This window comes from Ambystoma mexicanum, chromosome 5p, assembly GCF_040938575.1.
Source record: "Ambystoma mexicanum isolate Mex_15411 chromosome 5p, UKY_AmexF1_1, whole genome shotgun sequence".
Classification (NCBI taxonomy): domain Eukaryota; kingdom Metazoa; phylum Chordata; class Amphibia; order Caudata; family Ambystomatidae; genus Ambystoma; species Ambystoma mexicanum.
Window position 1 is genome coordinate 658873661 of NC_090930.1, and position 27078 is coordinate 658900738.

General features: G+C 45.1%; 1 protein-coding gene across 4 annotated transcripts in view; it reads left to right on the forward strand.

Annotated features, from left to right (window-relative positions):
* The window catches only part of DRP2 (dystrophin related protein 2), a 1496582-nt gene that overhangs the window by 989201 nt on the left and 480303 nt on the right, over positions 1–27078 (forward strand). For all 4 annotated transcript variants that reach the window (XM_069613022.1, XM_069613021.1, XM_069613023.1 and 1 more), the window contains 2 exons: positions 14030–14150; positions 20566–20834. In XM_069613022.1, coding sequence (XP_069469123.1) covers positions 14030–14150; positions 20566–20834 — 390 coding nt within the window. The remainder of the gene's footprint in view (positions 1–14029; positions 14151–20565; positions 20835–27078) is intronic.

Below are 27078 nucleotides of genomic sequence, written 5' to 3' on the forward strand. Positions count from 1 at the left end.
TTTATAATGTCAAACACAATTCTTTCTTGATGATGATTTATGGAAAGATGGATCTCCCTTGTTTGCAGACTTATGGGTCCTGAAGAAAGAGGTCTTCCGTCAATCGCTTCCACTGGCTGTGAAAAACTTCTTGCTTCATGCGGAATGTTATGACTTCTGACCCAATCTTGATCAATGAAGACTCCCATTGCTCCGCAATCCACCAAGGCCAGTATGGGGTAGACCTTGTCCTTGGATGGCGATAAAAAGGCCTGTAATATCACCAATTTGTTTTGTCCAGGAGAGTTCAAGGATGGAATTGATGTGGAGCAAACATCGCTCTCCCGAAACCTTGCTCCATTTAGGATCGGGAGCTGGCGTTTCCTGAGCGTCGGGGAGGAGCCAGAGGACATTCTTTAACTAGATGTTTATCCGAGGCACAATACATGCATAAGCCTGTGTGTATTCTTCTTAACCTTTCCTGCGGGGAAATTGGTCCACGAAAGGCTCCAAGTTGCATGGGTTCAGAATCAGTGCTCGGACTCTTGGCAGATTCTGTCCTTGTAGTATTCTCTAGGGAGTATCTTTGAATTGATACTTTATTCTTTTTCTTTTCGGCCTTTCTTTCTTGGATTCTAAAGTCTATTTGCATAGACAAGTCCAGGAGGGCCTGGAATGAACTAGGACGTGCCACCCTGGCTAGCTCATCCTTAATCTCTTCATTTAGACCTCTGTGAAACAAAGTAAAACTGGCTTCCAGGGACCAGTCCGCCCCTTTGGCTAGCTGTTTGAATCTGGTTACATAGGTCAACATGTCTTGGGATCCTTGTTGGAAGTCAAGTAGCTTTTCTTGAGCACTGTGAACCAGCCCTGGTCGTTCGAACATGGTCTTGAGTTCCGCGATGAACCCTTCATAATCATCCAGGAGAGCATCCCCTGAATTGAGTAATGGAGTGGCCCATGTAAGGGCATTACCGGAAAGATGTGATATTATGAAGCCCACCTTAGCCCTAGGAGTTGTGAAATAGTAGGGCTTAAAGGTAAAATGTACCAAACAAGAATCCAGGAATCCACGTAAGGTCTTTGTTGAACCGTCGTATTTATCAACCACTCCTCCCAATAATACGCTGTCCTTGTTCGCGGAGTCGCGTGACAAGACGAGCTGTTTTAGCGCTGCATTCTCGGCTTTTATATTCTGCATTCTCCATGGTAGAATCCGTATTGATCGTACGGCGTCTCAAACTGTCATAAATCTCCCCCGTCTCATCTGTGATCGGGATCTCCCTTGTTCGGCCGCAGGACTCTTCCTGTGGGTGGTTCGGGTCTTGAATAGGCTCGCCCGAGCCTCGTCAGGTTGCAGAGCGCGTTCAGAGTTCCGGGAAGTTCGTGGTTCCAGGGTGTCCAGGATTAGCGATAAACAAGCAATGTATGGGGGAAGTCCAGGAACAGGAAAAAAAGCAAGGAAGGAAGTATGAGGATCAAGGAAGCAAATGTAGAGAGCAAACACATGTCGGGTCACTATCGAAGATAGCGTTGAGACGCGCGGAGCCGCAGGGGTGTGACCAATTTATAGTACGTGCTATGACGTGAAAGCTAGTGCGTAGCACGGAACTTGGTACGGCCATGTTGGGAGGAACAAGGAGTACAAGCCCTTCGTGACAATGACCATGAGGTCCAGAAAGGGCAATTTTGCCGGGTCATGACAGTGACTACTGCTCGGTATTGCAGATGGAACTACCCTCCATCTTAGGGGTGGTGTCCGATGTTAGAAACCGAAGCCGGATCAACACCCCCTCATGTGCGTCTATGCTACTTAAAACTACAGTACATCCAAAAGATGGTAACCAAATGTGCTCGTCTATGTGAACAAACAAACGAAAGCACTGAGTGTTCCTATATGACAACTTAGTTAAAGCACACAAGAACAGTTTGTGATCCTGGTCCAGGTTAATCAACCATTATTGCATATGCACCTTTCTTGTTTAAAACACGTCTAGCTGTATATTCCCCAATCATCACTAAATTAACTTGGACTTCATTCTCCAATCCTCACATTGGTGTCAAGCATTGTTTGACCCACCTTCCATCTAATGGCATGTGTTGTATCTATATGTCACATATTCAAATGCATTTCTATTTTGATCTTATGTCATCTTCCTCTCATACCTCCCCTGTAGGTTGTATTATTAAAGCTATTTCAAACATTTTCAAAATAATTTCAGACATTTTCACAATAGTGGTGTAATATAAACCCCCCTGTGGTTATTATAGAAAACAAGCATAATTGATCTCTTCATTCAGTCCCTTGGGTGCTAATGTTCCAAGCTTGTCGATCCAGAAGGATTCTCTCTGGTCGAGCCTTTGTTGTAAATTCATATGTGGTTCCCTCTTGTTAACCGCTTCAAGTATTTGGAATCTTATTTGTGACAGATTGTGCTTCTTCAGATCCCAGTGTCTGGCCACTGCTGAATTCTTATTGTGGTTCCGGATACATGAGCGGTGCTCATTCCATCTCACCTTCGCAGTCCGTGTTGTTTGTCCCACGTAATAAAGTCCACATGGGCATTTTATTGAGTAGATGATGTTATTGGTGTTGCAGTGTTGGGACGTGCAACACCAATAACATCATACACAGAGAGAGCAGTTTTTTTAGCTGACTCACATATTGTCTGATCTTACTTTCACAGTCAGGTCTTTTAATGACTTGGTTATTCTCAAATTAAATCCAAGATACTTTATCTTGTTTACTACATGTATGATTGTTCATGCACCATTTATGTATTTCTTTCCGATTCGACTTTGATCCTAGGATCATAATATTCTATTTGCTCAGGTTGGTTACTAATTCATTATACCTGCATATTGTTCTGTTGCTTTTATTAGATGTTGGAGCCCGATCAGAGTGTGGCCAATCAGGGCAATATCATCGGCAGAAGCTAGGAAGTGAGCAGGGCTTTTTCCTATTTTAGGGCATGCAAGCATGTGTCTAAGCAAGAAATGTGCACAATATTAATTAGAAAGGAAGGCAGCTAGAATGTATCCCTGTCTAACTCCGTTGGCTGTGGGAATATCAGGATATAATTCTCCACTTAAATTTAATCTGATCCGAATTAAGGTGTTCTGGTGGAGAGCTATTAGAATGGCAAGCAATCCTTCAGGAATTCTCCATATCTTTAATTTTGCCCATAGTTTGGCCCTATTGACTAAGTCAAATGTTTAGTTAGATCTATACGTGCTATATATGCAGGATTAGATTTATTATGTATGCTTTGGTCATTAAGTGTGGTGGAAAGACCTTTACGAAAGCCAGTTTGTTGCTTAGCGAGGATTGATTTACTATCGGCCCAGATTTCAAAATCTTTTAACAATAGACTTACGAAGATTTTACTATTGCAGTCTAGTAGGGCTATGGGACGGTAGTTTATGGGTCCATTCTGTCGCCTTTTTTATAAATAAGAATGATGACTGCATGGTGCCACGAATCAGGTATGATTGAAGTGTGTATAATTTATTCCAAGAAACTATGGAAGATTTTAGGCCAGGTTGTTGGGTCTGCTTTCAAGATTGTGTTAGTTAGGCCATTAGGGCTGGAGGCTGTGAATCTGGAGAATTTGGTCGTAAGGCACTCTATTTCTTCAAACGACTTTGTGATAGACCATTTGATTCCTTTCTTACAAGCTATTAGATCTTGGATTGGCATGATATTGGTCTCTGGAAAAAAATCCACCCACACATCACTTGTGATTGTGGTTGTTTGCAGCATATTCTGAGTTGTGCTTTGGCCATTAAGTAACAATGAAAAATTCCTAGTTTGTGCTGGCAATAATGCTTGGAGCATGTTTTGGCCATCTTTGATGTTACGAGTTATTCTATGTGTACGGGACCAATGATGGTACCTATTGAAAAGCACTTTCTTTTTTTCTTCTAAAATGTTTTTATCTAAGCCCTCGTGTTTGAGAGCACACGTATTTGTATTTAATTATTTCTTTTTCATATAGGTCACTGAATCAAAACTGTGCAAATGGGACTTGACATTTAGGTGTTTTAAGGGGGATCCAGATCCCATAAAAAATTCAACTTAACTGCCAGGAACACATAGGTTTTTTTGTGTCTGTAACAAGACCTTTACTATTTCATCTAATTTAGAATTTAGGTTTTACCCTTGCTTGGGAAAGGTTACTGTACAATTGCCTTGTGCAGATGCTTGAGGTTTCTTGTGGTATTGATGTTTAGTGTCTGAGCAGTTAAGGGAGAAGCAGGCTTGGAGCGAAAGATGGTTGCTATATTTCATCTGGACCACTCTGAACTGTATGCAGTGATGAAACAATATTTTTGTGTTTCTTCAGAAAATGCCAATAAAATGGTGTACAAAGAAGCCTATGCTTTTTTTCTTGTAAGAGCTAGGAACAAAAGGTTTGCAGTTCTGAATTTGCCATTCTTCAAGCTTTCAAGAACAGGCTGAATCTAAACAAAAAATAATATTTTTCATAAGTGTACGTTTTGTGAGAGGTAGGCGTTTTTTCCCTTTGTTTTAATAGGACATACTTGCACAGAATGGATGAGGATGATGGGAAAGCTGAATGGGAACACAGAAAGTCATACATTTCTGAAAAGTAGCTAAAATTCCAAGTTCAGGAAAGGGTCATTTGTGAAGATCAGGCAACAGCTATTTACCCATAATTCCTTTGCAAAAATGACTGGAAAAAAAGTATGTGGACATGTTTGCACTTCTAAGGTAATGGCATCCATGAATATTCAGAAAAGCAATGCACCGCTATATTCTCCCCACTCAAGTTAGGAAATCACACATTTTTTGTAATTTTTCACAAAAAAAAGCAACACCACAAGCCAAAAACCTAGCCAGATTACACAGTATTTGTATGCTGATAGCCTAAAGTGTCCTACTTAGCATTTGAAAATAATGAAAACCAATGTAGTGAAAAATGCCAAGCATATATATTTTGAAAGAACACAGGCTGAACTTTTGAAGGATAGGTGACTTGCGCAGGTCACAAAAGCGTGCAGTGTCTAAAGCAGCGACTGAATGTAGGGCACATTTGGGAAATGAAAGGGTTGTGTAACAAAGCGCAGTAGGAAATGTATGAAAATGTTATCACAACCAAGAGAAAACAACAAATGTCCTACCTTTCCACATTACCACAGGTGAAAGAAGACACATGTGGGAATTCAAATACACCCAGTGTGCATTGTTGGCACAAGAATTTCCTACCCGGAATGCACAGCAATTGTGAAAAAGTGGAAAGAAATACAGTATTTTGAGATATTTGCTACTAAATGCTCAGTAAACAGTGCATGACCTACCTTCTCACGTTGCCGCAGGTGTCTCGATATAAATGGTAACTCACATGTGGGGGTCCAATGGCCTGAACCGAAGGGAAAGGGCTAAACTGCCAGCATGGAAATGCTCAGTGAAGGGCATATTTGGGCTTGCAACAAGCACCTGCATTGAGGGATCTGGCATTACAACCACTGTGGAAAGGTGGGAACCCCATGCAGTTCTGAAAAGGAGAAACCCAGAGGAATCCAAATACATCTTGCTTTTATTGATCACAGAAGATTGCTTTACCCAGAATGCACAGCAAATAGGAAAGGTTGGAAAAATGCAATATTTTGATGCATTTGCCATTGGGAAACCACAGAAACGGACATGGAACATTCCCACAGGTGTCCCATTGAAAATGGTACCTCGCATGTGTGGGTGCACTGACCTGGGCGCAAAGGGAAAAGGCTGAACCACTGGTACACCAAACACCCTGGCAAGACCAAATCCATACTGCATTTGGCCTAGCGGATAATTCACAGATTTTGGGCTTGGGGTGTCACAGCCACCAAGAAAAACAGGGACCCCATGCATTTCTAAAAAGAAGACACCAATGGAAATCCAAAGAGGTCTCACTTGCATAAATCGCGCCAGAATGTATTACCCAGAATGCCCAGCAAAGTCCAACATGTAAAGGAGAAACCACAATCTTGAGATATTTGCGACCAGGAAACCACTGAAACACATGGACAACAATTTATGTCCTACCTTCCCACATTCCCACAGGTGTCCCGAGGAAAACGGTAACTCATGTGTGGGTGCACTGACCTCAGCACAAAGGGAGACAGCTAAACCACTGGTACACCAAACGCCCTGGGAAAACCAAATCCATACTGGATTGGCCTTGTGAACAACCTACAGATTTGGGCCTGGGGTGTCACAACCACCAAGGAAAACAGAAAACCCCATGCACTTTTGAAAAGAAGGCACCCGTGAGAATCCAAAGAGGTCTCGCTTGCATGAATTTTCTATATTCAGAGGCACATATGGTGTCTCATCAATATTTCCAGCAATATGTAGAGTTAGTTTTTGTTTGATCCTAAGACATGTCTTCTCCACTTTCTTAATATTTTCAAATTACAGCTTCAAGTCTGATGATCTCTGTTCTATCAATTAGATTAGTGAATTTATCGCAAACTCTAAGGCTTTAATAGGTGAACTGAAAGTGCCATTTTTACACATTGTTAGTTTATTGGTTGTTGCTAAAGTGCTGTTCACCACAATGTTATTTTATATAGTATGATTAGCATGTTCAGACTCAGACAAACGGTTCTTTTCAGTTGTCTGGGCAAGGAAATCATCCTTATTCCCATTAGATATCACTGTGGGATTACCAGCTATCCTGTTGTTCCTCCCCTTGAGCAAGATGGGCATGTTTCAATCAATGATGGGTAGGTAGGTCATGTCTTCAGATAGATAAAATCTGCTCAGTCATGGTGTCAGGTTTTTCTGATTGTTTTGTAATCAAGTTGGACGTTGCAGTAGTTTTATCAGGTTCCTGCTTGCTAAAATAAGTAGTAATTGTTCCGTTTTCTTTGAACCCTGTTTAGTAGAGTGGTCATGTTTACTTAGTGGGCGTAGACATGAGGCGGAGATAGTGGGTTATGTTAGTGACATATCACTCATCGCTTTACTGTCTGTGGCGCTATTCAATCTCTTACTCCACAGATTATAACGAGGAGCATTTAGCTTTGCAATATCAAAGGCAAGCTAGTACATGGCTCTAGTAGGCAGTATTAAGGCAGTGATAAGGCAGCGGTAAGTTGCTAATGTTTGTTGTGCATCACTTATATTAGATGGACAGGTACTCACGTCAGAAGGGCGGGTCAAGGATCAATGCGCCAATACCATCAGTGATACCAGCAGACACAAGCAGACTCCAATTTCCTCCACTTCCCTCCCAATCACGGAGAAAGTGGGTCTTTTGATTTCTGACACAGAGACCACATCAATGAGCCCCACCTCCAGCTGCGCTCTAGGGTACAAGCAAATTCTCTTCCTGCAATTAGAGCTGCGTCTCTAGCGTACTCTTCTTTCCTCCACTTTGGAGGAAAGAGTAGGTTGGAGTGGTGTGATAGAGACACTGCAGTCCGTTTACTAAACATTTAGGGCCGGATTCACAGAAGCATTTTATAATGTTGCAATCCCATTGGAAAACGCTCCGTAAATCAAGTCCGTAATCTACTGGTGTGAAGACAGAGTGCACAACAGTGAGATGTAAAGGAACACATATTGCATTTGGTATGTGGCAAAGCACATCCAGAGTGCGTCCCTTATTTCCAAAGGGATTCTCTTTGGGATATGCTCGTCCCTGTGAAACTTTAAACTACGTCTGGCAAGCCATGTCTCAAGCCAAGTCAATGGAACTGCACAAGGGCGACGGGGATCTATTTTGACTCCTGCCTGATTTCCAGAGGTCTCTGTCGAGAAATGTTCATGCATGTTTATTGGTTTTTTGTACATACAAGCTGATCTGATGCATCCAGATCAGTGGTGGCTGCAGTACCGGGGTCACAGGCCTTGGTAGCAGGGCTGTGGTCACACAGTGTCAGCCTGCAGGCCTTGGTAGCATGGCAGTGATCACACGGCATCAGCCTGCAGGCCTTGGTAGCAAGGTCATGATCACACGGCATCAGCCCGCAGGCCTTGGTAGCAGGGCCGTGGTCACATGGTGTCAGCCCGCAGGCCTTGGTAGCAGGGCCCGTGATCACACGGCATCAGCCTGCAGGCCTTGGTAGCAGGGCGGTAATCACACGGCATCGGGCAGCAGGCCTTGGCAGCAGGGCGGTGCTCACACGTCATCAGTCAGCAGGGCTTGGTAGCTGGGCCGTGATCACACAGCATCAGCCTGCAGGCCTTGGTAGCAGGGCCGTGAGCACACAGAATCAACCTGCTGCAGGCCTTATTAGCAGGGCCGTGATCACACAGCATCAGCCTGCAGGCCTTGGTAGCAGGGCGGTGGTCACACAGCATCAGCCTGCAGGCCTTGGCAGCAGGGCAGTGATCACACGGCATCAGCCAGCATGCCTTGGTAGCAGGGCGGTGGTCACATAGCATCAGCCTGCAGGCCTTGATAGCAGGGCGGTGGTCACACAGCATCAGCCTGCAGGCCTTGGCAGCAGGGCAGTGATCACACGGCATCAGCCAGCATGCCTTGGTAGCAGGGCGGTGGTCACATAGCATCAGCCTGCAGGCCTTGATAGCAGGGCGGTGATCACACGGCATCAGCCAGCAGGCCTTGGTAGCAAGCCCAATGATGAGATACAGAGACAGAAGTGCTATTCATTCTCCATTCTCGCCCAAGTGCCAGCTGAGGCTCCACATATTCTTAAAGGGGCAAATATGTTTCTATTGTTTTTTTTTAACGTTTACATTTGAACCCCTTAGTAGGTGTCACCCGTCTTGCACACCCTACACCCACGTGGGTGCGGGCCAATGGCTTGCTTGGTGTTGTATGCACTTTCAATGCTTAGATATGCAGACAGGGCCGGGCTCTGAGATACTGTGAACCAGGGATCATAATACTCGCAGGCCATGCTGCTCGCAGCCCTTCTTATTTGCATTGCACATTTGGGATCACTAAATATCCAAAGGAATTAAGGCCAATCCAAGAGCCCCACTTGTCCTAGAAAGACTCGTGGATATGGGCATCGAGGAAGTGTAGGGCAAAGGACTAAACTGCTCTTCCTTAGGAGGTCGGTGAATGGGTCAATAGACATGGCGAAGGCAGAAACTCTAAATGAACCCTCGAAGGGCTGTCACAGAAGCCTGGGACCAGCGGTGCGGACTAAGCAGGGCAAAACCTGAGACAGTGCAGGGTCTCTATGCCAAGAGAAGGGAGAACACGGTCACCATTGGTTCTTCAGTGCTGCCACATTCCCTGTTTCTAGGCGGTAGATAGGGCGTAGGCTGGGTGCAAAATCACCCTGCAAACATTTTCTGGTTGGATACGTGTTCCCTTTGACCCGCAGAAATCCCATTTGTAGTATCAGTGCTTTCGCTTCTTGCACCAAAGGAAGTCAACTCTACAAGGGTCACAATAAGAAACAACGCTGTATGAATATACAAGCATGCATGATAACTGCAATGATCATTTTGTTACGCAGCGCTGCCTCCCACAGTTCTACCTGTTTGCAGCACGCCCAAGAACAGATGTTACTAGTTCCTATATTAACGGTATTCAACTTATTTACAGCTCTCCTGCTATTTCAACCAGTCTGTCTTCTGCAAGTTCAGCACAGACCTCTACAACAAGCACGCAACTCACTGAGCTATTTGGTAAAATTATTGCCCCCACGGTCGTGCCTTTTTAAATAACGTATCTGATTTTCACCCAACTAATCTGGCAGCGTGCATCCCCCCCATCTGCACCCCTCCCCAACTCCCCACCCACCGGTGAACAAGAACCGTGAAGGTCCAATGTGTTTTATTAGAAGTAACAAAGAGTCAAATAGGAGGGATTGGAGATTTGTAGCACAAACATAATATGTAAAAACCCCTAATGCAGTCATATTCTGCTATAGTTAGGATAGCACTGAGTCAGTAGGATCAGAGCGAATGAGTTACCCCCAAGCACGCAATAAGTGTTATGTGTGGCCCAGTTATGTGTGGGTTTGGTGCCCCTTTGAGAGAAAGCGTCATGACATGGTCATGACGCTCCTCCAATGAAAGGGGCTCTGCTGGCACGTACCGACCAGTGCAGCAGAGCCCCAGGAAGTGGCAACTCGTGTCTGTGTCGTCTGTGTGTCTTTGTTGTCCACGTGACCGCGGCCTGTTCCTGCAGCCCCAGCCTGGGTGCCCCCAGGACTGAGGCTGCCCTGACTGGAGTGACCCCCAGCCTCACGGTATCCAGCCCGGTGATCTGGGCCAAGCAGGGAGCCCCCTGCAGAGCCTTGGCTGCGTGTCCGCAGCACCAGTACTGGGTTGGGAATCTCTCCCGCCCCAGTGATCCAAGGCAGGCCACCACAATAAGCCCCTCAGCGTCTTCAGCGACTGGACTGCCCGCACATAGCTTTCCAGTTATTCACATAATAAGGAAAAGCTGCAGACAATGTGAGGCTGGGAAGGGAACACCTGCTTTCACTCCCAAGTAGACAACGAAAGCCAAAACAACTGAGATGGGGAGGTCCTCCCAAACTCCACTCTGGCATCACTACTCATGCACAGTGGCCCGCTTCGTCTTGGTTCATTAGCTCTTTTTTATTTTTTCACCTTTAGCGCAAACTCGGCCCCATACATGTTTGATGCCTTTGGGTACCTTTACAAGACTGTAAAATAACACACACAGAAAATAAAAACAAAAACACAATAGTTCATTCATTACAACAAAATCACTTTTCTGCAAGCATGCCCACTGAATCCTTTTTCACCGGCAAAAGATAATGTTTTGCAATACAGTTATTGTATTTCTGTTTCCACCTTTGTTTCCTCTCTAGGTGGAGTACAGTGCTTGTTTCTGTATATTTGCAAAGTGTACAGTTTTGGTAGAGGTGATGCCGTTAAGACAAGATAAAGCCCACATCTCTGAGAGTGTGGGTTGCTTTTTCACTTTCATATGTGCACTGTCAGTAAGCACTAGCTGGTCTTTAATGTCAGTACTTCTTCTGGAGGCAGACAGAGGCGTGTGTCATTTCCTCAGACATTTCTCCATGATCTTGCAATGTTTCATAAAGATCTTCCTGGCATTGTGTGGCATCTTGGCTAAAGTGCTGGCGCAGATGGGGTTGCCTTGTGCGGGATGTTGTGAAGCTGTAATAAAGCCTCTCGATTGTTATTGTGAGCCCTTTTATGAGCTTTCTTAATAAAGCTTCTAAGATTCCCTTTTTGTTTCTACTTAGAACTCAGGGTCTTCTTTTTTGAGTTGGCATTATTCCTATGCAATCTCAAAAAGTGCCTATGTGGGCGGTTCATCATTGCAGAACCTACCCTATGGACCATTTTTGATCTTTCTTCCTTTCAGCATTGCAGGATGTGAAATAGTACACACAGAGCGCCCACGTTCTGAAACTTTTGTACTGGTGGGGAAGAGCCAGGGCTTTCTTCCACCCCCCACAACTTAGAACCTCTGTTTTGCTCCATTGATGCGGAGGAAGCTTGTGTGCATGGCACATCCTAGATTCCCCTTTTAACTAACCCAAAAGGCCTGTTGCCCCAACTTGTTTATGATTAACTGAATATATACATATCTATAAACTTGTATTAAGGACATATATTACAGTGTTCATTGCCTGGGTAATATTTTGTACCTTTATTATGTTTCATTTTTAGTTTTTCTTTAGCCTTTCAAATTGGTTTGTATTTGGCCTAGTTTTCTACAACACACCTATTCTCAAGTTCCCATTGGAGCGCTAAGTGTTTTTTTACTTCTTCTCTGTGTGCTGGGTTGGAAAAGTTGCACACCACAAAAGTACTTCGCTCTAAAATAAACGTAAATCAAATGATTGTTGGGGATTTATTTATTTTAATCACATTTCAATGTAACATGTTGTGGATGAAATGTTTCTGGTTAAGTATTTATACTACTAAGTGCTGTTTCATGGATTTATCCCCAAAATATGTCACATCGTTGTTTCGAAATAAAGTTACATTCCAGGCCTTATGCTCGACTCACTGGGCTTCTGCGAAACTAGGCATTTCCCTGCACTAGCCCATCTACCCGCGCCGCATGTGCCCACAGGAGGCTGGCTTGCCATTGGTAGACACATTCCTTGTTTTAAAGTTGCATTTCCACTAATCCACTTGGGTCTCTAGAAACGTTGTGGTTTAGGGAGCGTTCGTGTGGAATGGCAGAAGATCCAGGAAACTGGCAGCCATCTATGCTCTCCAGGACATTATTGCCATAACGTTTCCACTGCATTCGCTACCCAGAGACCAACTGCAACCAGTTCCCAAATACCATTAGCGCGCTGACCATGCATTTTAAAGGTTAACAAAATAGTTTATTAAACTCTATTTTATTTTTTTACATTAACTTATTATTTGATGATGACAGCTGTTTTACCTTTCGGAAGACAACCCTCCCCCCTTCTAGTCACACCATGGCTGCACATCTGTATGGAAAATAATGCTTTTCATCCGCTTGCAATATCCAAAGAATGAAAACCTCATCAAATGTAAACAATCGCTGAAAGAAGACGCAGACTGCTGCCTACTAAACTGGTGCAGTATAATATATTTGCTGAAAGAATAGACTTTATTCATGAGGTGTTGGGCATTTCAGGCAGCCATGGAGAAGCTGAGTTAGGCTGTGCCTAGACCAGGAACTTGCCTGCTAGTGCTAGCGGTCTTAGGTCAGAGACCGATTTAGAAAGACTGCTTCGTGACCGCACAGAGCTGACTGTCTAGCCCTGCCGCACACAAGTGCACGCACGGATTGACCCGGCTGTGTGACCCAGCAGACTCGACGCGGGAGTGACAGATAAGTCTGAAAATGTATGTCTGTGTGCGTCTATGTGTTTGTATGGGGAGAACGTATGTTAGATTTGTGGGATGGGGTGGGTGGGAAAAGAAGGGGCTCAGGGGGTTAAACCCCCTGATTTACGAGATAATGAGCGGGATAAGGAGAGGGTGGGGAGGGAGGGGGGTTCAATGGAATAATACCGCATTTTAAAGCCTGCATAAAAACGACCAAAAAAAAACCCGGTCTGTTTTTGGTTCGAGCTTTAAAATGCGAGATTATGACATATAACGCGCTAGCTACTGTTGCCGAGCAGCCTCAGCAAATCACCCTGACTGCTGACTTCTCAGAGCCAAGGTCTGCCAGGATCACGCGGAGTTCGGCTTTGCTGTGGTAACATAGAGTGGAAAGGTCCTGTCAAAAACAAAGAGGTCTTGATAGGGCAGGGTCACGTTCCCAAGCTGACATGCTGATCCTGCTTCTAGTCAGCATGTCCGGGAGCTGCTGGAAAGGCACTCTGTAGGGTATAGACTCGAGAAGATAGCTCAGGGGCAACGCGCTTGTCTCGAAAGCAAAACGATGCAGAGCAACTCAGGTTCGATCCCTGGGTCCGTGCAAATAACCAACTACAATTGCAATTATATCGGCTAGCATAAGTTGAGAGCCTGAGGCACTGTAAATGCTGCAAAGAGAGAGATGTTCACCCATAGGCATGGCAGCCGCAGGTCCCCAGTGTGTACTTAGTGTGCCCACTGAGTGGGCAAAGAATGTCTGCATGGAAGCCTGTAGTCTCCCGGAGGAAGCTACGTTCGGGCAAATAGCACGACATTGCATGCTCGAAGATCTGACTGGTGTTTAACCCTCGAGAGAATAAGTCCAAATCCTACCAGCACTAGCCTGAGTAAATAGTGACTGAAGGGAAGCGTAGCTCAGGGGCAGCCTCTGGTCCTTTACACAAGACTACACTGAGCAGCAGGTTCAGTACCCAATCCCTGTACTGCGCTTAGACGTTGGAGTTCGGCATTGAATATGAAGAAAATAATAAATGTGTGGTAATAACTCTGGTTAGGATAAAGCACTATTTATTCACTCTCATAACCACTGCCATATGGAGCCTGTTTTCAAAGTGTTTCAGGAATTTGTGAAAAGAAATGTGTTTTTTTTTCTTTTTCTTTTTTTAATATGTTCTCCGGCCTCTTGGGGGAGCAGATAGTGTGTGCAGACCTATAGCCTTTCTTCAACAGCAGCTTCTATGTGCGTGATGACCTGCTAAGTAATCCAAGCTTATGGTTGCCTTTGTTTCCACTACGCAGGTCTTTATGGAGGAAGTTAAATCCAGGGGACCATACATTTATTCCGTCTTGGAGTCCGCTCAGGCCTTCTTATCCCAGCATCCCTTCGAAGAACTCGAAGACCCTCTGCCAGAAAGCAAAGGTGGGTGGCAAGCTCGTGTTGAACTGACTGTGCATCAAGGAAGTATTATGGACTTTTAACATCAACAAGACAATATTTTATATTGGCCCATCAGGAAGTATTATGGACTTTTAACATCAACAAGATAGTATTTTATATTGACCCATCATCACTTACTGGCCACCCCTTGGTTTATGTACCCCTAGATGGTGATCAACCATTTTCGACTAAGCAGAAGACATTAAATGTACATACAGTATTTGAATAAGCCATATCTTTCATGAACACATGTCATATTTTCTTTCATTCAAAAGGTGACATCTAAACTTTTGTTAACGTTTACTGGTGCATAGATTATACAAAAAGGCAGGACAAATCTCAGACCAACAATTTAACATTTCTAAATTGACATGAAATGTGATGCTTCAAAGATATCCCAATGCCCTGTCTTAGGTGGCTGGATGGAATCTGGAAGTATCATAGCACAGGTTACATTCACACACAGATAAGGAAACAAACCAAACAACAGTACCGTGACTCAAATGTCTGCATAAGGCGGCCATGATACAGTCTCACCTCTGGCTCTTGTGGGTTTACCAGAGTGCCCTTAACCCTTTTTCCGTAAAGTGCCTGTTGCAGGCTTTCCACAGGTCCCGAACCCTTGTTTTACTGAAGTCCTCATTGTATGGCCTGTTTCCTTTGTCTCCTTGACCAGCCAATGGTACAACGAGAACCAGGATTATCCTTTAGTGATCTCCAGCTCAAGGTCTCTCGTTTGAGCCTGTTCGCCGCCCCCAACCCCTCTTTGCAATGGTGAAGTTTCCCTCAGTCAGTGCCCCCTACTCTTTCTCTGTTCTCCCTCCTCAGCTTTACACCGATGTCTCATTCTCCTCCCGCCTTCAGTACCTACCTAGGGCCGACGTGGCCCCCTTTTAACTTCCTGTGCCATCTTACAAGATGGGGCCCCTGTTTTCCCTCTATGTGTCTCCACCCTTCCCCAGATAACATTTCGCCCTCCAATGCTCCTCCCCCTCGCTCTCCTCCTCAGTTGTATTTTCATGTCCTGATGTTGATGCTCTTTCACCTCCAGCTTTTGCTGGCCTGGAACCTCCTTTTGCTGATCTGTCTGTGTTTGCTGTAGATTTCATGGAACCACGTTCTGCAAACCTTCTTGATGGTAGCATTGGGTCTGGCTAGTGTGAGCTTCCCCATTCTGGTCCCCCAGACACCAAGACTGTTAGCAATGACCCTTTCTGGCATTTTGCTACTTGGGAAGCCGCTTGTCCTAGGAATAGGGATGAGCCGTTCACTCACATGTAACTAATTTGGGTTCGTCAAAGGGCACATGATGTACCCCATTAGGATGTGGCAGTTTCTGTGACGACCCCTGCCATATGGAGGAGATCAACCAGGAGATCCTCCCAATACCACCCCCCGGTTTTATCATCTGCTAGCTTGGGGCACACCCAACCCAGTTGGTCGCCCCTGACAGCACACAGAGACAGGCAAGGGACCTTGCACAGTCGTTAAAGACACAAAGATAACAGGGTTTGTAAAAAGAGGAGACAAGGTTATCACAGTCTCCTTGTTCCAAAGTAGTGACTTACCTAAAAAGACACCACTTCCTTCTCTCTAAATGTTAACCATCAGGGCACTCCAGCTGCAGCACCCATGTGATGAGCTAAATGGCATGTTTTGTCCACGATTGTATCGATCCCACGGTGAGATCGTGGGCTTGGCAGTGTTTGGCGTGTCTCTGTCTGGACAGGCAGAGCTGTGGGTGTGCACTTCTTAGACATCTAGAAGCCACTAGACCGCTCAGGCAGGTCCGAGGTTCCATGCATGGCTGCCAGCCAGCTCCGGAAGCCTACATGTGTCGGTCTCTGTTGAATATAAAGGTGTTGCATAGTGACAGTATATACAGCTCCCAGATAGTGGCAAATTGATTGCTCAGGCTTTGCAAGTCTACCACTGGAGTAATGGCCCGGTGGAGATGATGGTACTGGGTAGGATGGAAGGATGGAGCCAGTTAGCCCCAGAACTTGGACAAAGCTGTCAAGAGAGCATGTAAATGTGAATTATTATATTTTTTTAAATTTAGAGGGGAGTGAGGTTGCTACTGAAAATACACACAATGCTGTGGTATTTGAATGTTGAGATGCCTTCCTAACTTGAATCTGTGACCTACCGGTCTATTGATTACATCATAAATGATATCAAGAATAACCTAAGAAATCACTTCAGAAATTCTCCTGTAATAGGATTGTTAAACCCTCTTGTATGTAGGACTGGACTGTGAAGTATTTGTATCCGCTGAGCTAATGTGCCAAATGTAAAGGCGTCACAGGAAGCGCTACCACACCAGGAAATGATGTCACAAGACCTTTTACACCATTAACATCACAGGAAGTGACAATGAAATTGGTCTGGAAATGTAGTTAGGAACAAACATTTAAATGCCATTTTAAAGCAGCAATAAAATCATACCAACGACCCAATGAATTCCAGTCATATGAAAATTAGTTTGCAGACATCGGTGAATTTAAACACAATTCAGCATTTTAATATTAGATCAAATACTCCCCTGCTATAAGTATGGAACCCATATAAGGTATTAAGTGCTGCCTCAAATGCCCCAGTATTGCCATCTAATGCCGCTTAACGCCTCATATGCATGATATGGTCACCATATGCAAGGTATTGCCAGTTGATGACTTGTATGTCGACAAGATAGCTGAGCATGTTAGGCTCTGGGCTCAGATATCTTTGTGAAATCTGCAGTCACATGTTAAAATTCCTATAGGGCCTACTCAGCCCGACAGCCTTCCAAGGTTTATTATTAATGATTGGGTAATACTAATACAAGTTACTGTTATAGTATTTAGTAGCAGGAGGATTCTAGGATGGAGCACTAGATATGCCAACTTCTGCCTCAACTCCCACACTGCCATCCAATACCAGTTAATGCCCCAAAGTGAAGATAAAATCATTGTTAAGGCTGGGAAAATAGCTCAGGGGCAACGCGTTTGTCTTGGAAGCAAAACAACACATAGCAATATCGGTTCGAAGCACGCTTAGAAACTGGTCTCCATATTAAGCGTGTTATAAAAGAACAATTATATTATTATTATTATATGTTTATATGTAAGGCATGCATCGGTGCTTCTAACACAAGCCAAGTGCACCCTCAAATGCCTCTGTAATGCAATCTAATGCATTACATACATAGCACCGTGTGTGATGTACAGCCTATCATGTTCAGGATCTTCTCCTTAATACTGCTCCAAGCTCTCGACCCACCTCCTAGACTTATCTTTTAAAGGCCGGAGCCCGCAGCTGCGACCACTGTACACACAATTCTTCTTCCACCGACTTTGGGTTCTCCTCATGGTCGTCATTTCACCAACATGCCAGGGGTAGCGGAAGTGACATCACACAACTCTTGACCTCTGATGACATCACAGGAAATTATGCCATTTGACCCCACCCCAAAGTGAAATCGCGGGAAGCGATGGAACACGACCTTTCACACTTTGACGAAACAGGAAGTGGCATCAAATAGCATTGTTACTAAGTACACTACGAAAAATATGATTACGATATCATTATAATGTGATGTACATTTCATACAAGAATGGATCACCATATCTATCGTTAATATCAGTGTGCATAGACCCATATTACAAGATTACTGTCAATGCAAGCAGACATGCAAGGCCAAATGATAATGATGTGTTATTATATAGCACTTACGCTTAAGCGCTTTATATAGAACAAATATACATGCAATATCACCCATCATGTGTTGGTACTCATTTATAGACTTCAGAAGAATGAAAGGCTGAGTTGTGGTGTTTAAGAACAGCCAAATCAGTGACTCGCCCCCTGAAGTGTGCCTGAAATAAACCTTTAATGAGTCTAGCAATGATTGTATAGAATTCCAGAAAGACACATTATTTGGTATTCTTTCTTATTTAGGGTCAGTGCTGAAAGTGTTTAGACTTGTGGAAACCCAGTTTTTTTAAGAGGCCGGAACAAGAAGGTGAGCCACTCCAGAAGCAAATAGCCACATGGCGCTGGCCACAGCCCAGGAGCTTGCATTACAAAAACCTAAAAAAACAGAAAAATACAGTTTTTTAAAAATCTTTTATTTTTAGGGGTAACAAGGGAGATCACAGGGGTAGCAAGGGAGACATCATGGGTTCCAGTTGTGACCCCCGGTGACCCCTAAATGACGTCCCTGGTTCTCCTGCTCAAACTGTGTCGGCAGCTTCTTGTTGACACAGTGACTGCGGGAAGACGTGTATTTTCTCAGCCTTTAGACCGTCGTTTGGAAGCTGATGGAGGGACCAAGGGGGAGAACTGCAGAAAGCAAACACTGCTCCCTAAGAACACTGTTTGCCCTGCGGTTGCAAGCGGGCCATTGCGGCCCACACAAAGGGTAAAGCAGTGGTATTCAAACTTTTTTATAGCGAGCCCTCCTTGAGTAAAAATGTTCTTGGCAAGCCGCACCTTGAGTACGAATATTGCTACTGGGCCTCCTAGATGTCATATCTGCTTATATTTGCTATTAAATCAGTCACCATACTCCCTTTTGGAAGAGCCTCATGCCCCCGTCTGGACACACTTCGGGAACCCCAGCGGGGAGAGGGGGGCAGCCCCACAGTTTGAAGACCACTGGCTTAGACGTTTACATGTTTGCCTGCAGGCTGTTTGTAAGACAACAATGGCATAGAATATTATGGCATACAGCATTGACAGCAAGGCCCAGCCATTCTGTATATGATGATTACATTCAGGAAACATATTGCTTGCAGTATCCAACAATATAGAGTCCTTGATAGACACAAAGTGATGTAGCGCAGATGCAAACCAAAGCGGCAGAGGGCCAAGATGCACTCCCAGTGATGTTCCCAGCCAATGGGTAATGCAAGGATCGAAATCACCTATCTTATAGCACCTCATGCCTGGTTACCTTCCTACAGGAACTATTACAAACCCACTCACTGCTAGTTAATACATGGTCATCAGAAAGATAAAAGGCGGAGTCAGTCCTGTGGAGATTAGAACCTGCGTCTGCAGGTAGCACCCAGATCCTTTCAGCAACACACAAGTCACCATGATGGCTTGAGGGCTTACCTTGGCCCTTGCAATGCTCCCTTTCCGAGCCTGGCCTGAACAGTTGCCCCACAGTGTCTTATGTGCATGCCAGTTCCAGGGGTCTGCTCTGCCCCTCCATCGCTCTAGATGAGCATGGCCCGCTCTGCCAGCATGTGGCTTCCTTTGGCTCATTTGATTCGGTGGGCATGATGCCAGTGCCCCCTGCCTGGCCCCAGTTTCAGTGAGTATTGAGCTCTCTTTCTGCATCTGCCCTTTCTACCTCTATCCTGACGCTGTTATTATCGTTTATACAAGAAGGGGCCATTTGCTGCACTAGATCTTCCCCATCATCGTAACTGTGGAGACAGGGCTTGCAACTAGTTTTGCTCCAGGGAATCCGCATTATAAAACGAATCAACATGTCTGCATCTGGCCCCCGTCCATGTCGATCCCAGTGCCTGATCGATTCGAGCTTTGCAAAAGCTCACACAGCCTTCCTTGGCAACATAACTCTACCTTCCAGGCCTGCTAACCGCTCGGGTGGACTTGTCTTTCATGGGATTTAACAATCGTTTAATTCTTTTTAGTTTCTCTCATTCACGTTAACACCAGCTGCCTTTCCACGCACCATTGGATGACTCATCTCAGTCCTGCTACGCACCTTCTCTAGAAATGCACACAACTGCTGCTCTTCATTTTGGGACGCTCAAGACATAACAATTTATCGACTTTAGTGAACCATCTGTGATGATGTCATCACAACCTTCTCCTTTGTTGAGGAGTGGCACAGTTTTGCATTTGGATGAGTGGGTTGCACTGTTCTGCATACATGCCTACCTATGTGACATTGCATTGCATCATTCCAGTCAACAATGTATTTTAACCAACGGGAAGCCTATAAGCTCTTAGCAAGCAATATTATAAGTATACTTATAATATTGCATTATATTATGGCCCAGTGATTTAAGCAGATCTGGGGTTACATTTTCAAACCACCCTAAGAAATTCATCATCAATGACAGCATGCTCATGTCCCTCGTTTGAGCTTGATTTCTTTCACCGGTCCGGTGTGTTTATACAAATATAAAGCAAATCATTTGGATATTGTCAATTCTGCTATTATTTTTATAACCTCACCATGTTGATCTTTTTGTTCCTCAGTTCACCTGCTATTTCCAACATCTCCTTTTGACATCCCAGCCTTCCCTCTGTATGTTCTTTTAATATTATTTCCTCCGTCACTTGGTATCTATGTCCGATCAATTATCAATGTCCTCAATGCCCCCTCAATATTGAGGTTATCTCAGCCTGCTGTGCTGTTGCTCTCTCCCTTTAGACGTGTCGCCAAGGCATCGAATCCAGAACATCAGCCGCTTCGTCTGGAAACAGGCCAACGTGGCCAGCGAGCTGTGGGAGAAGCTGACCGTGCGCTGTGTTGATCAGCACCGACACATCGAGCGAACCCTGGAGCAGCTCATGGAGCTTCAAGGGGCCATGGAGGAGCTCAACGTGACGCTGACGCAAGCGGAGGGCACTCGCGAAACCTGGGAGGCCATAGGAGACCTCTTTATTGACTCTTTACCGGATCACATACAGACGACCAAGGTACGGTACCTACAGCTCCTCCTAACACTGCTCTTATCTTGAGAAACCAAATATTCGTGTTGCTAGTGGTGAAAGTGCCAATGTCTAATCCATGCCATGTTAGCTTGCCCAAATCAGCCCGTGCTATTCCTGCGGTGAGCAGGACATCTTGTTTGTCCAAAATGAAAATAAATTCTTGAAAGTCATGGAGCTCAAATGAATGTCTTACGATACATGAGCCTTTCTGTTTTTAGACACCCTGGTACACCACATCTGATTCTCTCTACCATGGGCCTAAGGGCCAGCAAATAAGTGGCTTTGTAGGGAATGGGATTTTGAAGTAGTGTGACTGTGGCAAAGTCAGGTCGCAGTTCACTCCACCTGTTTCCTGTTGCCTATGTTGTGCTAAGAAGTGAACACTATGTTGGTGGTATTGTGGCTACCCTCTGGTGGAAGTAAGGCAGTCTTGAGAAAACTGATATGATATGGAATCGTCTGTTCACATGATTTTTAAAGGATACAGTTTTCCTACCTTACAGCTATATAAGTCACCACTCTGCCCTTTAGCAGATGTAAGGGATATGAATAATGCCTCTATTTCAGCATCCTTGTCAGGTAATGAGTGACAGGTGATAGGAGGCGGCCTGTGGATCAAGGTGCCCCCCCACCTATGCATGTTACAACTTGCACGTGATCTCTGCGGGCTGCCCACCTTGAGACTGTGTGTAATCTTCTAGGTAGAAGGTTTGATTGGTGTAGTTGGGTGATATTTTCAGTATGAGGCTGGCATTCCAATGAGAGATGGGGACACTGTCATTTTTGTTTCCTGGACAGCCAGTGGATGGTTTGTCTCCTCAAGGTTCCACAGATTTAGTCTGAGGATCCCAGTTCCCTAACGAGCGATCCTTTAAGTGTCTCACTGCATTTAAACAGTGTCATGGAAGAGCAGCTTCATTTGTGAAAGAACTGAAGATCTGGCTCTTCCAGTACCACAGTGGTCTGACCTAGATTCTGGCTATCTCGTGGAAACCCCTATCTATGTATTGTATTGTGATAATATTGTACTGTGATCATTATTACTAATGTTTACTCCTTGCTACCAATGTGCGGAGGGCTCTGTTGCTCCTAAGCCAGGTTTGCACTCTAAAAATATATAATGCGAATGCCTGGAGACCATGCAGATAGCAGTAGTGCGCGGGATAAATCACAATAACATAGGATAATAATAATAATATTATTAAAGTGCAGGATGCATATGCCTAGCAGTAGGGGCAGCTCATCCATAATAGGCGATGGGGCGTCGACCCACCCATTTGGGACAAGCTGCCAAGCCAGCCCAGTGAAAACACTAAGTGCTCCCTCAGCTGCAATAAACAGCTGAGGGAGCACTCCTGGGCTGGCTTGAAATGTCAAAGGGAAACATTTTTTCCCTATGACAGTTGTGTACCCTGACACGCATGTCCAGTGGGCCATGCAAGGCCAGGGGCATTTTCTCCCACAGGCTGTGGTACTGCATGTCTGAATGTGTGAGGGGGTGCTTCTGCGCCTCCATGCACATTGAGAGCTGCTGGGGCGATTTCCAGGGGGGGGGCAGCTCCGGAACCCATGGGCTGGAGCCAGGAAGCTCTCCCTTTCCAGTTCATGTTGCCCGGGAGCCAAAGACACGTTTCGGTACGTGGTAGAGTGGATTCTGGACTGCGGCTGCAGATTAAGAAAAAGAATATGCATGTGGATGTGTGTGTGTGGCTGTGTGTGTAGGAGTGATTGCATGTTTGGGTGCACGTGTGAATGAAAGAGTGTATTTTATGTGTGCTTGGGTGAAAGTTATGAATGATGAAATTATATTTTATTTATATTGCGCCTGTGCACAAGTGTTTCAGAGCGCGACCAGGCAAAAGGGAGGGGAACAAGGGAGAACAAAAAAATTAAAACAGCAATCTTACTAGGCCCAGTGACATCTAAGAAAACCCAAGTGCATGGAAAAGGGAAAAAGGGGAAAGTGCATGTAAGGGGGCAGGGAGTGGAAAGTGCGGAGCAGAGGAGAGAAAAACAGAATAAATATTAAATTAAATAAATAAAGGTAGTGCAACCAGCAAGTGGCAGGTGAAAGTTTGTCAGATAAGGTATATCTGATAAGTGCAGAAGAAAAGTGGGAGGGGTACTATATGGGTACAGATACAGAACCCTAGTGCAGAGGGTGCCCTGGAGGCAGTGCAGGAACGTGGCAGGGTGAGCAGGTACCTGGTCCCGAATGACAGAGGGTGGCGAGGCGCGCGATGCCAAGAGAAGAAGCAGGTCAATGGGGGAGAAGGGAGGCAAAGGCAGAGGCAAAGAGGAAGGTCTTGAGGTGCTTCCGGAACCGGAGATGGTTTTCTTCAAGTTTCAGAATGGCTGGGAGGCTGTTCCAAAGGGAGGCACCAGCAGAAGACAGAGATATACCCCCAGCTTGTTTCTCTGCAAACAACTAACCCAAAGGAGATAGAAGTAGAGGAGCGAAGGTCACGAGAGGGCAGGTATTCCGGGACGGGGAGTTGAAAGTATTTCGGACCCAGGCCCCAGAAAGCCTTGTGGACAATGCAGAGGGTTTTAAATGTAATCCTTGCATCCACTGGGAGCCAATGAAGGGATTTCAGGGCTGGAGAGATACAATCCCAGGGCTTCAGGCCAAGGACAAGTCTTACAGTCCTGTTCTGGATTAGTTGTAAAGGTCGGAGAGTGCAGGCAGGAAGATTTAGGAAGAGGCCGTTACAGTAATCCAGTCTCGAGAGAACCAGAGCTTGGGGGACAGTGAGCTTTTGAGGGAAGGAGAGGAAAGGCAGAGTACCTTTAAGGAGGTGCAATAAAAAGTTTGACTTTTCGGAGACGTCAGAGATGTGTGCGTAGAAGGAGAGTGTAGAGTCAAAGATAACCCCGAGGTTCTTGGCCTCACAGGTGGGGGTAGGAGGAGGACCAAGGGAGGCCGGCCAGAGAGAGAGAGGAAAGGATGGAGATGGTGTACCAATAAGGAGGATCTCAGTCTTGTTGGCATTTAAACATAGATCATTGGAGGCACACCAATTTTGAAGGGTGCTTAGACAATCAGAGATGATAGAAGGAGAGGAGGAGGCTGAAGGAAGACCGAAAATGAGTTGGGTGTCGTCAGCATAGCACTGTAAAGTTGAGCAGAAAACGGAGAAGCAATAGTCGAGAGTTGCCAGGTATTGGTTGAAAAGCCATTGGCTAGAGGTTTGACCCCTGGGGAACACCGCAAGTGGAGAGGGAGATAGAAGATAGAAAGGACCCATGTTGTACCTGGGAGGGTCGATCAGAGAGAAAAGAGGTCAGCCAGGCCATGTTCATGAATATGGGTGCATGAGGGAATGTGTATGAATACGTGGAAAATACATCCCCTACACAGAGAACTCAAACCAGAGGCCCACTCACCAGCCCTGTGAGCAGGCCTCTGATTTGCGGCTATGGTGGGATGGAGTGCCCCCAAATCAGATACCTGCTCACCAGCACTGTGAGTACTGCTCCCCAGGCCTCTGATATGGGGATGAGTCAGAGCAGAGGCACGCTCACCAACACGGTGAGCACCGCGCTGGTGAGCAGGCCTTTGATTTGGAGATGAATCAGAGGCCCACTCGCATGCACTGTGAGCGGAACTCACCGTGCTGATGCACGGATCTCTGGTTTGGGGATGCAGGGGAGGAGGTGCATTTTTTACTGGGCATCAATGTTAAAGTAAAAATTATATCATGTTTGCTTTAGCCATGATGACTAATAAAAACAATGCCATGCCTGAGGCATAAAGCATAGCCAGACTAGCTGTAGCAATGCAGTTCTGTCTAGCCATGTAACAACACTTATGTTTTTATGGCATGGCATTTATTGCTTGGCATCATGGTTAAAGCAGACATGATAAGAATTGATGTGTGGCTAGACTAGCCAACGTTGCTACAGCCAGTCTAGTTATGCTTTCTGACTCTGGCATTGTGTTTTTTACTGTCCATTTATGATAAACCAAGCATGATCACTGTTACTGCGTGACTAGACTGGCCTTTTTGGTGCAGCCATCCTAGCCATTTTTTACTGTGGCAAGGCATTTTTGAAAGGCATCTATGATAAAGCAAACAAGATAAGTGTTATTAAGTTTCAGGCATGTTTGCCTATTGTGCCATGGCATTTTTAATGCCAAAGGCAACCGGGGGATGTTCTTATGTGCAGGTACTGGCATATATTGGCACAGCCACCTTGGATACGTTTGCTTATAGTATCATTACTGGCATTATGCACAAAACAAATGTGCGTATGTTCTTATATGAGAATACTGGCAGTTATAGGTGCAGCCAGCATGGAACTGTATGGGCACAGCCAGTGTGAAAATGTTTTTTATGCTGGCATATATTGTGGGGAAAGACATCATGAAAATGTGTTGGCAAACACTCCTGTGTGCTGTTGGTGGCTTGCATCTACTGGATTTTGTAATGCGTTACCCTACAAGACTGATTGCAAACTGTCTGGCTTCTATGCATTTTCTCACAGAAAGTGTGATGTATAATGCACCATTTTAACAAATTATTTAACCCCCCCCAATCCATCCTTGTTTGTTTTGGGCTCCCTCGCTATGCAGCTACGCTCAGTCGCTCACACATATTTGTGGCAAATACTTACGCCCACCCAGTTAAAAAATTCACCAGCCACCACTGCCTACCAGGTACACAGTGTGGTGCTTTTCTCTGGAGGGTTTTGGAACCTCTACTCCATCAAGGGATTTAAATGCTTTGCTTTCTTCAGCTTGGGAGACACCCTCACTGCCTTTTCTCAATTATATGTGTGTGTAGAATTCTGCGCTTTTCTTACCTGGTGACAGTTAAGGGTCTCATTAGCTCCGATTGGTTACCTAGAGTAGTGCAAGAACCTTCCCAACATAAGACGCTGGTAGCTTGTTTCCCATGGCTATGACAGGATGAAAGATAGTAAGAGCAAGACACCCAATTTCCGAACCTTTTCTAGTGTGGTAGGAATATTGTCAAGGAGGCTGGGAAAGGCAAAGAGGCTTACCCAGAGGTAAGAGGTTCTACCAGCCATCAATTGAAATTCTGTTGTGCCCCATTCAGAGATGTCTCTATGGCAGGGAAAAGGGGGCACTTGCCCCAGGCCCCCGCCTTGTAGGGGGCCCCACAAGGTTGGCCTACTTAAAGGATAGTTCCGGGACTTTTTTTTTATTGTCCCTACGGTTCGGCCATGTGTTTTTAAGCATAAATCGGTAGATCGTAGAAAACTTTCCTATGGACCTTACCCGACTTTTCGTCCATTAACGCACTCGAAATCAGCTGCCATTTTCTGATAATCCTATCATTTCCCCCCATCGACCTGGCTCACCTGCTTTTGCGGCACTAAATCAAATCCCCCGCCCCTGAAACAGACTTTATCAAAACATTCATATTCCCTGCCTCTATCCGTGACGTGACTGTGCTGCGTAGGCAAACGCGCCCAGGCGTCTTCTACGCGACTCCACACAGAACCCGGAAACCAACACAGATTAGCTCACAACACAGCGCGCCACAATTCGGAATATGAAACTGTACTTTTAAATCAAACCGCAAGATTGTAAATTTGGTAAAGTACATTTATTTGACATCAAATGTTTAGAGAATATTCAACGATTTGCATTTTTATTTGCTCACGTTCCAAAAAGTTCGTTTTGAGGCACGCGATGTTCCTTTGCTGTACAGAGGGTCTTAGATCATCTCACAATGCAGCGCCACAATTCGGAATATGAAACTGTGGTTTAAAAGCAAACGGCAAGATTGTACATTTGGCAAAGTACATTTATTGGACATCAAATGTTTTGAGAATATTCAGCGATTTGCATTTTTCTTTGCTCTCGATCCAAAATAGTTCGTCTTGAGGCAAGCGATGTTCGTGTGCAGTACACAGGGTGTTGGTTTACGATAAAATAAGCTCTTCGGTCGCACTGATAATCGCATGGCTGTTCCAACAACGAGGCACTAGGCCACCACAACGGTCTGTATGTTGCATCTAGCCGTTAGTACCGCGTAAGGGCATACTTGTACTTGGCGATCGTCCCATAAAATGGTCAGGGTGGTAACGTTGTTCACGCGGAGAAGCAACTGGCAGTTATAAAAGCCATCCGCCGGTGTCTGGTACTCGTGACACATACAATTATGAGTGATGTACCTGTTTTAAAAACATAAAAAATGAAATTAGTCTCACCATCAGATCTTTATTAAAATTATTCATTTTATATATTAGGTCGGGA